General features: G+C 42.7%; 2 protein-coding genes across 4 annotated transcripts in view; both read left to right on the top strand.

Moving 5' to 3' along the window:
* The window catches only part of nexmifb (neurite extension and migration factor b), a 50985-nt gene extending 43420 nt beyond the window's left edge, over nucleotides 1–7565 (top strand). For both annotated transcript variants that reach the window (XM_084943729.1, XM_084943720.1), the window contains exon 3: nucleotides 17–7565. In XM_084943729.1, the coding sequence (XP_084799855.1) occupies nucleotides 17–4215 (4199 nt within the window). In that variant the 3' untranslated portion in view covers nucleotides 4216–7565. The remainder of the gene's footprint in view (nucleotides 1–16) is intronic.
* Nucleotides 7566–10342: 2777 nt separating this feature from the next.
* On the top strand, nucleotides 10343–17787 carry rlim (ring finger protein, LIM domain interacting). Of its 2 annotated transcripts, none has more exons than XM_084943757.1 (4): nucleotides 10343–10577; nucleotides 11624–11848; nucleotides 13989–14093; nucleotides 14202–17787. In XM_084943757.1, exons 2-4 carry the CDS (start codon nucleotides 11680–11682, stop codon nucleotides 15980–15982), a joined length of 2055 nt encoding a protein of 684 aa, XP_084799883.1. In that variant the 5' UTR covers nucleotides 10343–10577; nucleotides 11624–11679; the 3' UTR covers nucleotides 15983–17787. The 2 variants fall into 2 exon arrangements, with proteins under 2 accessions (XP_084799883.1, XP_084799893.1); XM_084943767.1 differs by lacking the exon at nucleotides 10343–10577 and adding an exon at nucleotides 10637–10902.
* The last annotated feature ends 82 nt before the right edge of the window (nucleotides 17788–17869 follow it).

Genomic DNA, 17869 nt, shown 5'->3' with positions numbered 1-17869 from the left:
TTTTTTCCCCCTGCAGGGCTATGTGAGCAGAGTAGCGATCTGAGTCTGTGCGGGCTCGTCGATGCTGCTCTCCCTCCGTCCTCGCCTCCACCTGCCGCAGAGACTTCACAACAGGCCTGCCCAGCGCATCAGAGGACCACTCCTACATCGCCAGCCCTCCCCTTGCCCCTTGGGACTGAGCCCTCTCTGGGCCTAACAGTAGCCCCTTCCTCCAATGACCCTCCAACTGTGGTTCCCCATCTTCACCACACGCCCGCTCCCTCATCACTCTCTAGCCCAGCTGTAAGCTCCTGGGCGCCGACAGGAGACAACCAGAAAACGTCCCTTCCATTACCCGTGGCCCTCCCTCTATCAGCGACAATGATGGAGCCTGGCACTGTGTCTGGCCTGACGGAGGAGTGTCTTCTTCAGCCTAACCGAACTTGCCTCGGCTGCTTCATTGAAACACGTGATGCCACTGACCCTAACACCATCCAGAACACACCCCACGACCCTACCGCCAACCCTGACACGGAGACTGGTCTAAGTGTAAGGATAGGGGATGTGAGCCGAGAGGATTTCTCTGACATCAACAACATCAGCATTCAGTGCCTGAGCCACGCGGGGGAGGCAGTGAGTCACTATGGAGAACAGCTCCTCTCTGACCAGCTACTTAGCTTTCCTCTGCCAAAAGCCCCAGGTGAGGGCAAGAGAGGGGATGCAAACAAAACAACAGGGGACTGCGATGACCCCGAAGATGATGCAACAGCTAAGAATTTGTATGAAGGACTGTTACTAGACAAGGTTAGTGGAGAAGAAGTTCTCCTGGCTAACGCCAGCCAGGACTGGGGCTACTTTGAGTCTTTTATCAGTGAGAGTAAGATGGAACTGCTGGACCTTTGTTCTAAGAATGAACTGTCGGTCAACCTCTTCTCAGAGGAAGATGTCGACAATCTGTTTGACGACGAAGACGACGATTCGACATTAAGCAGTGATGTCTGTTCGCTCAAGATTCGTTATGAGTCTTTCCAGGACAACATGAGGGAAAAAACAAATGTTCTGCAGGAGGAGACGCAGTTCAACTTCTTCCCCAGCGTCCTGGCCAACTGTGCCAAGAAAGAGGAAGGAGCAGCAGTCTTGAGGAGAACCGCGGAGGATCTTCAGCCCAAAACTGATGAACTGATCCTGGAGGGAGCACAGGAAGGAAAGGCCGGGGACTGCAGTGCTAGGAGTCCACTTGATGGTTCCCACGGCTCGCCTATGTCCACTCCCAAAGTCAGCTACCTAATGGACTTCAATTCCACAGAGGAGTCAGGGGAGTTCAGTGATGACAGCTCCTGCACTGGCTCGTCCTCAGACACCCTGCAGGAGGGAAAGTTTAAAAAGAGCCACTCAAAGAGATTCCTCAGTCCCTCGAACCCTCTCAACTATGGCTTGCGTTCCAAAAGAAAGGTTCGATACAGCGATGATTACTTATATGATGTCGACTCGCTTGAGAGTGAGAAAAATGCGGAGAAAAAGGAGAAAGCCCCTGCTGGTCAGAAAGAAGAGGAGGATGTAGACTGGTGCCCCAAAAAACGCCGGAAATCCTGCCGCAAAGAGCCACCTGTGGTCATCAAGTACATCATCATCAACAGGTTTAAAGGAGAGAGACTCATGTCAGTGAAACTGGGCAAGCTGGACCCTGTGGATGCGACTGTGAGCTTAAATGCCGACACAGTAAGCAAATATGAGACACTGGCTCCTCTGAAGCATTTCTGGCAGGAGAAGCAAAGAGAGAGACAGGAACAGCTTAAGCTGGCTGCCAGAGATAAACAGCAACGCGGTTTTCATCTAAACGGACGCCACCATCGCCCTTTTAATTCTAGTCATCCCAAAAGGAAATACAAGATTGCAAACCGGCTTAAGGTTCAGAGGATTCACACTGTGGAGCAATCAGCAACAGTACAGTCCTCCCCTCTCTCTGATCGGGGCCAGGGAGGTGTCACTAAAGAAGAGGCCACCCCCACGGTAGGAGGAATAATAGCAGCCCCAGGCCTCCCAGTCACATTAGACACAAACTCCATCACACACACAGTCACAGCCAAGAGCCGCTCCCAGGAGAGGGAGGAGAGGGAGGGGAGGAGATTGGGAGGAAATAAAACAGTCAGGATAAGGAAATTCAAAAGCGAAGCCAGGCTGAGGAGCAAGAAAATAAAAGAGGCAGAAGGAGAGGAGGGGAGGAGCGTGACGAATGAAACGGATGCCTGTGTCACTGCGGCACAGATTGAGGACCCCACTGCTGGGTTAGAAGAGGCAGGCATTAGCTCAACTACAGCCAAACCACATTTCTCTGACAATACCGCCACCGCTCAAGCCGCTGAGGAGAAATTCCCCTTTGTTTCATCCACCTGCTCTCCTGACAAAGCTGCCTCCTCCTCAGAGGAGGTGGAGACGGGTGTCCCTGTCATCCCGGGGGGCTACCTGCAGACCCTGTTAGATGCCACAGACTCCTCAGGTGGAGCAACTATCTCTTATTTCCCCCAGCAGTCCTCTAGGCAGCAGTATTCTCTTGGGCTGTCCCTGGAGGAGAAACAGTTTTCTTCTCTGCAGCTCGCTCAGAGCTGCGTCCTCTCGCCTCCCTCTGAGTCCGAGCTCCAGCAGTCTCCTCAGAACTGCCCCAGCTTCCCCCAGATGTGGCACCCACAGCTCTGTGCAAGTCACAGCCAGAGCTTTGGGTCTGAGACGCCCGAGACTCCCATCTTACCCAACAACTTCCCAGCTGCTGTTCCCCTGAATGACAGCCTGCCAGTGTCTAACTACAGCCAGCTGAGCCCTGAGGCTGACAGGCTGCTTTATGAGAAGAGCTACCTGAGTGAGTCTGGGCTGCAGCCCGGGGCAGATCTGCAAGTGTGTCAGTCTGCCTGCGTGGAGGGCCAGGTGCAATACCAGCGAGGGTCCCTGTGCACAGACAATGGCAGGCTCATCAGCTATGACTCAGTGGGCTCTCTGTCAGCCTCCTCCAGCAATTACAGCTCACTCAGCCTCAAGTCTTGTGAGCGAGAGGGTGAGGAGGAGGGCCGAGACAGCTTCTTAGCTCATTGCAGTCCTAAAGTGGTGATTCAGCAGAGTGTGGATGCCCTTACCCCACTCAGGGAGTCCTCAGACCTGCTGGATATCTCTAACTTCACCCCTGACAAGTTTAGGCACTCATCACTCTCAGAGCTTTCCCCTCCTGAGACCCCAAATCTGTCCCCTCAGGTTGTTGGGCGTGAGATGAAGATGGCAGGGAATGTTGGAGAATACCAGGATGTGAATGATATAAGCATGGACTGCAATAGGGAGGTAAAGTGGAACTGTGACGTCATACAGCAACAGGAGCGCACGGCAAGCGCATACCCGGTGGAGGACAACCAGTTTCCGCTACACAACTTCAACAATCAAGATGTCTTAGGTTTAGATAAAAAAGAGATGGCAGCTACAGAATTTGATGAACAGAATGGCGCGAAAAGCATAAAGTCAAAAAGGAAAGGCAGCTGCAAACAAACAGCAGGAGGACAGAGCCCGAAGAAGGTCCGGGCTCCGAGAGCCCCCAAGTCAGAGAAGGTCAAGACTCCCAAACAGAACTCTCGTTCCACCAAAAAGATAAAGGCCATGTTAGAGGGTAAAGCAGCAAAGAACCAGGCAGGTGGCACAGGCCTGACTGACAGTAGCAGCACTGGGGACTGGCCCGGCACCGGATGGTCGGAGAGTAACAGCCTGGTGGGGGATGACCAGAGAGAATTTGAGGAGCCCTCCAATATTCTGTCCAACATTGTCTCTGGCATGGCTGAGGTCCAAAGGTTCATGATGGCCTCCATTGAGCCACTGTGGAACCCCATGTCGGAGGCCTGCATGCCCTCTGAGGCCAACAGTCTCAACCTAAAGACCCTCAAAATCTTGGCAGGTACTGAGGCTGACCTGAAGAAAAAAGGAGCTGTGCTCACAGGGGCTGGGAGAGGCAGAAAGGCAGGGGGGAAAGGAGGCAAAAACCAGGCCAAATTCAACCCCTCTCATCCTTTATTCCCTCAACTTGCTCTAGGCTGTAACATGTTTGATAAACCCAACTTTATTAACCCTGGGCCTGCTCACAAAAAGCTGTACCGCCACAAGACGAGTGCAAAGTTCCCTCGGATTGAGACACTGAAGGGGAAGCGAGCTGAGAGAGACCCAAATAAGGACATAGCACTGATGACCTCTTTTGAGAAACTGAGGTAATATTTTGTTATCAGCTGCTGTTGTACCCCCTCCCCTCCCCCTCTCACTTTCCCCCACTACCTGCTCAGCCCTCCCTCCCAAACATACCTACACTGACGCTATGCCAGAGCTGCATGAGTTCTACGTTTCCCCCCTGACTACTCCCACTTCCTTTTAACCCCCTGAAGAGGAAATTAATATCTGCATGAGAAACTTCTTGTACTTTGCAAACTACCTATTGAGTGATTGTGTCAAGCTTGATTGAGATTTGAAACGACCATGGCTGCATTTTTCTTGCTTTTGTTGTTTCTGCTTTGTTTGTTCTTCTTATAGTCGTTTTTTTTTCTTTCCTTTTTTGTTTGATTTTTGTCTGAAAAAGAGAAATAAGCCTTGAAAAAAGTTCTGTCGCCTTTTTGAGGAACTTTGTTTTTGAATTTTCTCAGCAGAACTAGCTTCCCTGAATTACATATTTATTTCCCTTTTCCCTAAAGATGTAGCTATATACATAAATGCATTGAGTGACATCTACGCACCCCTCCTCCTCATCTGTTTTTGTATGCAGAATATGGATGTCCTGTTGTTGCTGTCCGTCATACACTGCCTGGCTCATTTCAAGAGGGAAACCTTCAATAAATGAGCCCAATTTAAGCCCGAGACATCTTAAACACGAGATGGGACCATTTTGTATTGATGACATATCAGACATTGTCTTTTTTTCCTCCCCTCAAAGTTGGAATGGCTCCCCCTTTCCTTTTGTCAAGTTTTTGTTTTCTTCTTCTGGAGTTTAGAGGAACTGGTTATCTAAATTAACATTTTTACGCCTTGCAAATTCATAAAAGCTCCACCCTCAGAGTATTTTTGTCAATGTTGTTGTACAGGGACATGCAATATTTGCAAAAAAGAAAAAAAAAAAAAAAAGAAAAAAAGATAATTATAATCTTAAAATCATTGTGCCAAAAGTAACAATGCTGTGTAAATGACCTCTTATATATGTGTGAATATTGGCTGTTCCTCTTTTCTATCCATTGGGATATTGGCTGCTCGGGTTGGAGACTCCTTACAGAGACTTGCAACTACAGGAATTCTTTATTTGAGACTTTTCTCTCTCTTCTCTGATGAAAGGCACCAACAGCTGGCAGTGGTACACCACCACTCACTAAACCAAATCAGAAAGACTCTGAATTCTCCTCGTTTCCCCCCACTTTGTTTGCCAAATTCAATTTACCTCAACATCGCCTGGCACTGAGAAGCAACAAAAGAGAGGCAAAGGGGAGATCTGCTCTGAAGGCTACTGTAGAGGAAGGAGATGAAAAAAAAAAGAGAGAGAGATGTTCAAATGAGCTTTCTCTGGACCAAGAAGAGTGTAGCGCAGATGTCTGAGGGTAAGGAAGAAGATGATTTGTCATTTGGGGCTGTGCCTCACCGAAAAGCTGTTTGTACTGGAAATTTAAGGCAGTAGAGATTCTGATGCGCACATCAGTCGCCAATGGACATTATTGCAGTCAATGTGAACGTGAAAGCAGTTTTCAGTACAAATAGAAACAGTAATCTTGTAAATGAAGGAAAGCATGTCTTTGCATTCACTCCATGTGGAATTTTTACTTCTATCTTACCTGAAAAAAAAATGGTAATTTAAACAGTAACTTTTCTTGACATTCTCATGTAATTTATTTCATGGCGCTGCTGTATTTCAGTCTGATTATTTAGCTCAAATTTCCCATAATGTCCATAATGTTTCTTTCTTTTCATTCTACTTCATTTTACATCATTGACTGTCCTGATTCATGGGTCAGAATTCTGGCAGAAAATATTGTGACCAGAAATTTAAGGCTAAATACAGGCACAAATTGAAAAGAAATATATATTATATACATTGCGTCTATCTGATCCAGCGTATTCACAGGCCATTGCTTTTAATTACTTTGGGCTCATTCACTACCTCACAGCTCTGAAATAAACATCTAGAAAGCCACTTAAAAATGAACCATACAATCACGCTTAATCAGTAATAAAATCGCTTTGATTTTATACACTAAACGAATTTCAGGAGAAATGCAGATCCAATCAAACACTTAGTATATTGTGTAGAAATATGTGAAATTATTTTCACTGTCTTTTAAACAACGTTATCATTTTTAGCAGTAATTACATGAGACTGCATGGAGATGTACGGACAAACTGATTGACTGATTGATTGATTTTAAAACAGGCCTTGTCACAGTGGATATGGCAGTTCTGACACACAGGTTATATTAATTGATTGCTTGCATACGGCAAGAATCGTAATCAATCTTTCTGTGTCTCTTTTTTTTTCTCTCTCTCCTCTCTGCCATGATCCTTTGTTTCTTTTCTATAGTGTATCAGGGTTAGGACCAAGACAAGCTGCTGATGGGAAGCTCCACATGGGCTGCAAGCCCATTTAGTCTGCCTTCTCTCATTTCTGCCTATTGTCAAATTGAATGTACTTCTCTGAGTTCATAATTTTCTTTCTTTCTTTCTTTTTCAGTTTGTTTTTAAAATGTGCCACTGTTGAGCTGCCTCATGTCAATGGTGCTAAGAAAGCTGACAATTGTTTTCTTTTCTTTACCGTTCAGTTTCGATTTTTTTATTTTCATTTTTCGGTATGTTTCATTTCACCAGTGTTAATGAAAAAAAAAAGAAATGCAAAATAGATTAGGTTCCTAACCCTCTTTATGAATGTATATTATAATGTTATGTTTGATGTATTCACTTCATGATTCTTTGACACTGATTGGAATTACTTTTGCTCTTTTCATTAAAAGATTACCGAGCTTTATATATACTGTCTAGAGTTGTTACCAGAAGGAATCTTAATGAACTCTTGACACTACAAAATCTTGTATATTTTTTGTGTGCCAATTTGTAACATATTTTGTAAGTGTATATTTTTCTTAGAAAGTGCTGTGAAGTATTTGTGTGTGTGAGTAACCTTTTATGCGCCTCTATGGGCAGTGGAAAGGATATACAATGACAAGTTTCTGGTTTTAAAAACCAAAATATGAAAGTATCAACAGAAAACTAGAAATATTTACATTTTGTTGGGAGTTTTGTAATAAGACCATGATCTTGTTGTGAGAGTGTTGTGTTACTGTGCAAAACACAAATAAGCAAAGAAAAAAAATGAAAACTTGGAAAAAAATATAATTTGTGAACAATTTGCTGTTTTATAGATTTTCATGTAAATTATTTGAGTATTATTTTGTTTTTTTTGTTTTGTTGTAACTGTTGCAAAGGTTTTAAATATTTGTGATCAAGCCTGTATGGTGATAATGTAATATTGGTAACTTGCTGAGTTTTGTAATAATGTTTATGGAGTAAATATACAAATTAAAATAAGATTTTGAATGCTGCTTTCTGAAGAGAGTTGGGTTGTGTTTTTTACCACCCACTTATTGCTTTTAAAAATGAGCTACGTTATATGGAGTAAATTTACAATTCTCTGTTAGCTTCTCTAGCTTATCTGCTAGGTTTTACTAGCTTCGCTAGCTACTCTTCACTCCAGTAGGTTATTTAAATCTTATTTTAATTGAAATTAAGATTTTGAATGCTGCTTTCTAAAGACAGTTGGGTTGTGTGTGTTTTTTACCACCCACCCATCGCTTTAACCAGGAACTACATCACATTAGAGTAATAAAGTAGTAGTCGTACAAATCTCGATTCTGCTGGCTTCTCTGTTAGCTTCTAACGGCATCTTTAGATTATCTTCACTCTACTAGCTTTTAATTTAATTTAAATAAAATTTAAATGTATAACTTAAAACAGTATTTTTTTGAGAGTTGGGCTGTCTTTTGTTTTGTTTTTTTACCACCCACCCATTGCTTTCAAAAGGAACTACATCACATTGGAGTAAATTTACAAATCTCTAATAGCTTCTCTCCTGGCTTCTACTAGCTTAGCTTCACTCTAGTAGCTTATTTAAAGCTGATTTGAATATAGTACCCATCCATTGCTTTAACCAGGAACTACTATCACGCTGGAGTACATTTACAAATATTCACTCTACCAGCATATCTGCAAACAGCTTCACTCCATTCAAAACACAATTAGTAAAGGTTGTGATGTGGAGTATTGTGGAAAATAAAACTAATATTGCAGACACTACATGAAGATGTCAAGAGTAAAGGCCACGTAGCATCTCTTCTAAGTAAATATTCCACCTTTCTCTGTGATACTACTAAAATAACAGTAATGTGGATAAATGTGATCAATTCCATTCAGTTTGTTCGTGCCGCAAAACGTGTAAGTGTAAAAACAACCTTAATAATTCCAATTAGTCTTTCCCTGGTTGTTATATTGGAGGATTCTTAGACGAAAGTTGTTTTAATTTCTGCACAAGTCTGGCTTTGGCTCATGTTATTTTAATGTCATATCTAATTAGCACTCAGGGTCAGGCATTGCTAGAGTGACTGCTCATCCATAACTCTGAGCTGGGCTGCTGTGGTCCACACTGCAACTCATTCTGGCATGCTTAATTGGAGCTGGAGATACAGTCTGAGACCATAAACAGATCCTGTGATGTATGCCTCCAAAATTGTCAGCTGGTATTAGCATTGTTTTTGTTCTTTAGTCACCCGTAGCAGATAAGGGAGCGAGCAAATTATAAGATGGAATGTCTAATGCAATGGATCAGGTACACCTGTGGCTATTAAATGAGATGCTAGTTGTTTTGTCAGTATGTGCTTATGCTGCATAGACAGCCATAAGCCAGCTTTGTCATTAGGACAACTGTTTTTATCTTTAAAAAAAAAATTATAGAGCTATAAAGCAACATTTTAAAGGGATCGGCATGTTTTCATAGTTCAGGTTTATTGAGTGCAATCATGGGAACCAAAAAAACAAAATAATTACGCAACACATTGTTATACATTTTGGCAGATTTGCTGTAAAACAAAGGGAGTTCTTTTAGTAGAACGCTTTACGGGCTAATCTGATGTGCGGAGTTCATTAAAAATGACACAGTACTTCTGCTGGGTAATCCATTCTCTGTGTTAGAACAATGAAGCTGAAGCCATTTCAGAGGCTTTCAATAGCTGCCCAGTGGGTTTTCTTGATGGTATTTCCAGGTAATTTTCACAAATTTGTGTCTTGTTAGTTTGTGAGCAATTTTTCCCCACGCTGGTTTACAAATTACCTGTAAGCACTACTACCAAACAATCATCACTGGGTTTCTTCTGGTATGCTGTAGCAATAATGCTCCCTCCTGGCCTTAAAAATATATACAGGGACTGATATAAGTCTCTGGTGTTTCTTCCTCAACCCTTACACTTGGGTTGTTTCAGGACTTTAAATGCTTTGACTGTCTTTTAGACCCATTTTTTGTTTGTAGTAGGAAGCCATTTGAAGTGGTACTACAAAAGCTTTATTTCATTTATTACAAAACACATCTTCAAAGACACAACAAATGAAGACATGGCTATTACTTAAAGCAAAGAATCAAACTATAGACACTGTAGTTTTGTGGTGTCTTAACTGGTAGGCCACATCAACGTAATGGCATAATGAAGTCACCCTACAAGATAATAACTAACTGGTTTGATAAAATGACATTTTCCTGGCAAAAGGTAGGTAGAGTAAATCTTTCATCTGATGAGACTATGAGATGAAAAATACTTTATTTATCCCAAAAGACTTTATGCATTTATGTCTTTGGTTACAGCAGTTGAAATTTTGAACTATAAACTTGCATCATTCAGTCCCCACATTATTATTACATTAAATGCATTCTATCTTGTTTTTATGTACAACATCCACAGGGCGTATAATTGTAAAAGATGTAAACAATACGAACTATACTGTATGAAACTAATGTTTCATAAATTCTCAAAAAAGATTTTTCTTTTGTCCGCCAAAGAGCTAAATCTCATTTGAGAATTTATGCAAAAACACAGAGATTTTTTTCATTGTTTTAATGTATTAATTTCTAACTTTCCTAAAAAAACAGCTGTATTATGCTGGCCATTTAAAAATTCAAAACTCTACCTATTATTTTGAATTAGCGACCGCACAGCGACGCTACAGCTCACCAGCGGAGCCCCCTCGTCAACAAACATCCTTGTTCGTCTTTTTTTTTTTTATCCAAAAATATTTATCGCCCTGATTTCAGTCTCTCAGGAACGCTGCGCCTGTCTCACCCGACCTCCATCGCTACGCCTAAACGCGAGACATTTGCCAGTGCCTGTAAGGAATCACTCGGGGTAAAACCTAAATGTTTCGTCCGTTTCCGGAAAATCATTTTAGGCTTCCTACAAGAAAGAAAATGGAATCTGGCAGTCGCACTTAGCTAAACAGTGTATCGTTTCTGGGAGAATATTAAAAGGGCAGCTGGGTTGTACGATAACGCTGCCGTTAACATCGCCAAGCAGGTAATTATTAGTGGTTTGGTGACAGATGGTGTATCCGTTCTAATTAACTTTACTCTCTTTAGCTAGCTAATTTTAGCTGGATCGCTTTGGTTAGGTTATGGCTATTAACGTCACTGGTTGACGTCGTTAGCTTGCGGTGATACTAATGGTAGTTCAATGTATTTTTAATGAAACCGTGATGTTTATAGTCAATGTCCAGTAACGGTAAACAAGAATAATATCAAGTTCAAAAGACGATTCCAGCTTCAGCTTTGTTTTGCCTCATATATTCACATGGGGCTGATGTAAAAGCGAGCACTAGCACAAAGTTAAAAGCTAATGTTGGGTAAGACGTTTGTAACGCTTCTAACTCGGCTAGTTGACGTGGAAGCTAACTAGTGTTAGCGCAGCATAACCCGGATTGCTTTGTCATTGAATAATCTTGTTTGGATGATGTTGCAGTCACTACACAGCGAGTTGCTTGTTGTTTGATTTACAGGTCATTAGACACACGATGGGTCCTCTTTTATGGTTGAAAATGATGGAAGTAGCCGGCGTTAGCACCTATGTAGCATGCTAATTGGTCGCTAGCCAGCGTAAGCTAAGCTAGATGATGCCATTTTGTTTTTATCTCGACTTTGACTTTGAGCAACATACGGCTTCATCGTACGACTTACAGTCACATAGATCATTATATTATTTGCGTTATTTATACGACTTTAAAATACATGTGACATTTTCGAGGAAATCGTATTTTGCGTTTCGATATGGGCTCAACTTACAAGTGTGGCTCCATGTTATGCTTTGAAGACGTTACCGGTGCTAACATTTGCTAATGTGTCGTTATTCTTATTTGATGCTGCGTGGTGCCTGGTTATGCCTAATTTTGATGCCCAGTTGCCTCTCTTCTTAACTGTCATCACTACAATACCTGCTATACTTTGTGAAAATACTTGATGTATCAAATAATACATTTCATGAGTGGTTGGTAATGAATCCCAGTTGCAGGAGGGCATGCTCATGTCTTTTAGATCAACACCTAATCCTTTGTTTACTTTTTTCTGAAGCAACTGGATCTTGCTGAATATTGGATCATCTCTAGTCCGCCCTCCCTTCTGAACCAATGGAGGGGTCTGACAGCGTGGAGCAGAATGGCAGTGACCTGCCAGAGTCACAGCGCAGGAGGCAGCTGGACCGCCTGGACAGGGAGGAGGCCTTTTACCAGTTTGTCAACAATCTCAGTGATGAGGACTACCGTCTCATGAGAGACAACAACCTTTTGGGCACTCCAGGTAGTAAATCTTTAACCTGTCTATTCTTTAGTCTTGTTAAAACCTCCCAATTAAAGTAATCTTTACCTGTGTAAATCATTTTCTTTTCTGCGCTCCCTTTCCATGTTCTCTGCTGAACTCGCACCTCTCTTTAAAAGTTTTCAGCTGTTTAACTGGGAGGAAGTTAGGAATATGCTATTGATATGAAGAAAGTTAAATAATTTCACACACAAGGCACCATGATTGAGCAGTAAGCATTGAAAATCACACTGACAGTGCAGTATTTTTCACATACAGGCTTTCTTTTTGTTTTTTGTTTTCAAACCCAGATTTCTTGGTGGATAAATCTCTTGGCCGTTTGTGGAAAGTAGAGTTAGTTTGTCTTTGAACAATCTTTTGTAGTAATTGTAGTTGGAATGTGTTTTGCTTTTGTTTTTTTTTAACAGTAGCTTTACCTCTAATGCTGGGCTTACACTGTGCAATTTATTTATTTATTTTTTTCCCCCAGTCGCGTTATTCAGCTTCTGCTCAAACTGCACGATTGACTCGCAGGGGTTAGAAGTTTGTAGGTCACGATGCAGGGTCTCACACTATACGGCCCGATGCTCTGATGCGACCTGAGTGCTCACACTGTGCGGCCATAAAAATGAAGGTTATAACAGAAATTCTGTCGCTCTCTCTCCCTCTCTCTTTCACTCACACAGACACGCACACCACCACCATCAACTTTGCTAAATTGCTAATGAAAAACACTGATCAGGCAGCTGTGATTGAGCAGCAGTGTAGATCCAACTATTTTCACAGTTGTTGTGGTTGTGATAATTTTGTGAGGCCACATCGAAAAGGCTCGGATGAGCTTGCCATAGTTCTACAAGTTGTGCCTCCATCGCTTGTGTCCAGATCACACGCTGCACTGCCGTGCTGCGCCGTCTATTTCGCTGACATTTGTGTTTGCGCGTGCGCAGTGTGAGAAGCTGCGGTGACAGCCTCACGGCGGTCGCGAGGATTTCAAACCTGTTTGAAATCCTCACGACCAAGCGATTGATGATCGGGAGCTGGTCGTGAGGTGTTAATAGCTTTTCGTTACCCCACGTATACTACACAATGCACGACGCACGATGAAGGCCAAAATCGGCTCAAAATGGGCCAAAAATCGCACAGTGTAAGCCCAGCATTAGTTAACTAAAACACGAACTGTCAACAGGCATTTCTTATAAAACACTATTCATCAACCACACAGTTTAAAGTGTACAACTTTCTAGCTATATTTTATTGCCTTTACCAAACTATGTGAAATAGTCTGATGCCCCAAATTATGTTTTGAAAATAAAATCTGATGTAATGGAATTTCCTGTACTAAACTATATGCTGATGTCAATATGGTTTTCCGCATCATACATATCATGTGTAGTTTCTATTTTCAGTTGTCCTGTCACTGAGTAATTTTCTCCTACTTTGTCATGAGAGAAAAAGATGGTCCTTCTCGAAAGCCCCTCTTTTGGTTCATCTCATTTTAGCTGTCTTCTGCCAGTTTTATTGATATAAAAATTTATGACCTGTTGGTCTAATCTCTGTCCTCCCATCTTTACATAGCTCCTGCTTGTCAGTAGAAGTTAAAGTAAATGTTAAGCTTAAGTACCTACAGCTAGTTTTGGATTTGCCGCTATCCTTGAAATTTCACCTCCTATGGACTATTGAAGACGTCCAATCCATTTCTGTCCCAGGAGAGTGGGAGTGGGAAAGTAAGTTTGGAGCGTGTAGTGGAGCACCCTACAAGGAGAGGGCTATGACTGGAGAGTGTCGTGCCCTGGTAAGTCTAGAGGTTTTGAGTATTGTCCTGTTGCTGTGATCAAAGAAAAATTAACAATCAAAATATATGTAATGATTATTATTAATAATATATTTTTAATGTATTTATTTTAGGTTGCTAGCTGAAAGATATGTAGTTCTATGTAGCTTGTTCTTCTGTCAGCTTCCCCTCTTTAGTTGCATTAAATCCAATATTTGTTTTTATTGTAGGGAGTTAAGTTGGCACTTTCTACCAGCTGCTTGAGAAGAGGAAGCGAACTTAACCCTTAAGGAGCAGATGGACTGCTGATGATTTATTTATTTATTTTTTCTTTGTTAATAACAGAATGTTATTTTGTGATGTTTCTTCCAGGTGAGGTAACACAAGATGAGTTATTCAATAGACTTCAGCAAATCAAAGATGGTCCTGAGCAACAGAATAACACCGCTGGTACTGAAAGTGTAGAAGATCCAGTTGGTACGTTTGATATTTCTCTATATATTGTTTTTTTTTTTTTCCTCATTCTTTGACTGTGCTTTTATGTCAGAATATGATTTCTCACTTGCTAATTCTGCTCATTTTCAGAACAACCGGAAAGCTCAGAGGATCCTGCCAGTGGTGATAGTCTGCTTGACTGGCTGAACACTGTGAGGCGCACAGGCAACACAACTAGAACTGGTCATCGTGGGAATCAGTCATGGCGGGCTGTGAGCCAGACCAACCCGAACAGTGGCGATTTTCGCTTCAGTCTAGAAATCAGTGTGAACCGCAATCTGGCTGAGCAGCAGGCAGCTATTGAGGGAGAGCAGGAATCTACAGAGCAACCTCCAGAAGAATCATCAGAGCAACCTCCAGAAGAATCGCAATCGCCAGAAGAATCGTCAGAGCAATCGCCAGAAGAAAGGTCAGAGCAACCTCCAGAAGAATTGCCAGAACAGTCTCCAGAACAAGCTCCAGAGGGTCAAGAAATAGTGGCAAATGCTGAACCACCAGTTCCCATGGAGACAGAAGTGGTAGAAGAACCAGTTGTAGATGAGTTGGCGGTCATAGTGGAACCAGAGCCTGAACTAGAAGAGGTTGTTTCACAAGAGCTTGTAAGTGAATCTCCCACCTCACCTTCTCCCCTGCCAGTGCAGCCACCACTCTGTCCTTCTCCACGCAGAGGGCAAAGGAGACCCCGCAGCCGAAGTCCAGAACCACGCAGGACTCGGGCCCGTTTAGCCAGGAGCCGCTCCCCTCTCAACTTGGATCAACTTGATGGACTCCCTAATCCACGGCATTCTTACATCTCTCAAAGTGGCAGTTCTTCCAGCAGTGCTCCCCCTCTACCTCAAGTGGAGGGTAGCTCACGGACTCGACAGCATGTTCTTTCAAGACCAAGCCACACTGATGGAGATGCGCAGCAGTCTAGGGCAGTTGCAGAATCCATTCCAGAGGCCCACAATGTTGCCTCTCAGGAGGTAGAAGCCTCTGGGGGCGAAGGGGGCGCAGCAGGGCGCCGCCCCCCTACTATTATGCTTGATCTTCAGGTGCGCCGTGTGCGTCCAGGTGAATATCGGCAAAGAGACAGCATTGCCAGTCGTACTCGCTCGCGCTCCCAGAACTCAAACAACACATTTATGTATGAGAGTGAACGTGGTGGATTTCGTAGGACTTTCTCGCGCTCTGAGCGTGCTGGTGTGAGGACCTACGTCAGCACTATTCGCATCCCCATCCGAAGAATCTCCGATGCAGGTTTGGGAGAGGCAACTTCAATGGCTCTCCAGTCTATGATACGGCAGATCATGACTGGGTTTGGTGAGCTTGGCTACCTCATGGACTCGGACTCTGACTCTTCAGATTCAAACCGTGGAGCCAATGCTCCTGCAGAAATAGAAGCCCTCCATAATCCAGATGCTACACCTGCCGATGCTCCTGCTGCTGATGTTGACGAGCAACCGGTTGCTGCTGGAGGCAGAGGAAGGACGGTTGAGACTGATATGGATGAAGGCCTTGCCACTGGTCCGCCTCCCCCTGGTGGCAGGGCTCGACCAAGACCACCTATCGGCCTGGAGGAGCCCAGCTCCCTGCCCTTCCTGCGACTTGCTCACTTCTTCCTACTAAATGATGATGATGAAGACCAGCCCCAGGGGCTGACCAAAGAACAGATTGACAACCTCTCCATGCGCAACTTTGGAGAGAGTGATGCCTTGAAGACTTGCAGTGTGTGCATAACAGAGTATGCAGAAGGGAACAAGCTACGTAAGCTTCCCTGCTCTCACGAGTACCATGTGCACTGCATAGACCGCTGGCTCTCCGAAAACTCCACATGCCCCATTTGCCGCAGGGCTGTCCTAGTGTCAGCCAACAGAGAGAGTGTGGTGTAATGCTTTGACAGACTGAAGGCCTTTTGTCTCAGCCGAAGTAATCCAATATCTCCCAAGTCTGTAAGAGGCTGTGAGAAAACGTGTTTCCGCTGTTGAAATGTATTTCCTTCATACTATTTGTGAGTTTGATCGTATCGCAGACAACAGGTTTTATTTGGGGTGCTCCTTACAGTGACGATGGAGAATATTTAGTTTTTAGTTAGACATTTATTATTATTATTGCAGTCCAAAGTGGGGCACAAGCGATGCATGCTGTCTATCAACCCGTAGTGGCTGTGCAGTGTTGCGTTGCATCAAGCCATGCGCACAAGTAGACTGATATCTCATAAAAATAAATCCTCTGATTATAAATGCTGCACACTTGCAGGTAGTTAAGGCACTTCAAATCTGTTCTGTTCTCTCAACTCCCGAATGGCCCCTTGTATAACATTAGCTGGGTGTAGGTACAGTTGCTAGTTACACCAGTTCAAAGTATTAGCTGTAAATAAGCTTGTAAAATAATTTTGAATCATACATTGTATCACTGAATTGGTTTCGGATTGTAAATGAACTCATTTGAAGATCTGGGTCATGATGGTCTGCAATTATTCTCTGAATTTGATTTTAAATGTTTAGGTGCTAACAATGTATACAGCAGAATTATTTACAGATTGTGATGTCCAAAGGATGGAGGACAAAGTGTTTTGCAATTTACAGTGTGACTTGTGCTCTCCATTTTTGTTCACCCTAAATAAACAAACACTTTTTTTTTTTTTTGAGCGGGATATACCATAAACTCGCAGAGGAAAAACCCCCAGAATGTTGAACTTTTTAGGTTTGTTTTTTGTTTTGTTTTGTTTTTTCAAAGTTAAAGTCTGTTTTGGATTAATATTGTATTGTTACTTTCTTGATTATTGTAATGCCAGACGTAATCGTATGAGAAAAGGAAAGCTTTTTCAATATGGGTAATGGAGGCTTTGTCGGTATCAAGTTGTGAGTTCCCCACCTCTAAAATATTAGCAGGCATGACACAGATGCAAAAGGACATTTACTTTTAATACTAAATGATGTCACAGTTGTGATCCTTTTGTGTGTTATTATTCTTCTCGATTCTTTTTTTTCTACTAACAATTGGATTAATTAAATATGAAATAAGTTGTGGTCTTGGCAGAGTGAAATAATCACAGATTGAATAAAATGGCAATCCAGACTTGCCTCCTCAGCTCAAGCCACAACAGATCTCTTTACCTGTCAGTCCACCTTCATGTTTAAGTTGCAGCTTAAGTTATTACCCCAAAGGTTTGATATATACCAAGTCTGGGGTGGGAAAGTTTCCATTATTGTTCATTGGGTTTTGCTTCATAAGAAAGTCAAGGTTCTTGACCACTGTGCCCTCCTGCCTCACGAGCAAATGCTCCATATCTGTGTGCAATACATGCAATTGTAAAAGTAAGGAAATGAAGACTTATTACCCATTATGTGTTGAATTTATTTTATTTAGAAGTTCTGTAGGTTTTAATAGCACTGTTGATGAACAGGGACACTGGCTAAAGGAAAAAAAAAAAAAGCAGCACTCTTAAAGCCATCCTGTCACATTTCTTATTTTATTGTTTGATGTCTTAGCCACAACTATTACTTCCCTGTGTGGAGCATAAAGGTTTGAATGCAAGATGATGTTGAATACCATTAACATGTAAACAATGTATGTTCCCTCATAGGCCGTGCTTTAGTTTTGGCCTTGTTCTGTGATCCACCCAGTGCAGTATGTTAACTGGGTGTTAAATGAAAACTAACCGCTGAATTAAACAAGTTGTTATGCTATGAAATGCTTTGCCAGTATGCATTCTCTACACTTACTGGGCTGTCTGATCAAATGAACACGTCCACAGCTGTAGTCACTGGCCACTT

This window comes from Perissodus microlepis, chromosome 2, assembly GCF_051167445.1.
Source record: "Perissodus microlepis isolate ML-2025 ecotype Zambia chromosome 2, ASM5116744v1, whole genome shotgun sequence".
NCBI lineage: Eukaryota > Metazoa > Chordata > Actinopteri > Cichliformes > Cichlidae > Perissodus > Perissodus microlepis.
This window is presented reverse-complemented; position numbering and strand designations above follow the sequence as displayed.

Bases quoted from the DNA above. Each gene is read 5' to 3' on its own strand.
- rlim (XM_084943757.1), top strand. From the start codon at position 11,680: ATGGAGGGGTCTGACAGCGTGGAGCAGAATGGCAGTGACCTGCCAGAG. The intron at 11,849-13,988 runs GTAGTAAATCTT...TGTTTCTTCCAG, and splicing joins CAACCTTTTGGGCACTCCAG to GTGAGGTAACACAAGATGAG. The intron at 14,094-14,201 runs GTACGTTTGATA...GCTCATTTTCAG, and splicing joins AAGTGTAGAAGATCCAGTTG to AACAACCGGAAAGCTCAGAG.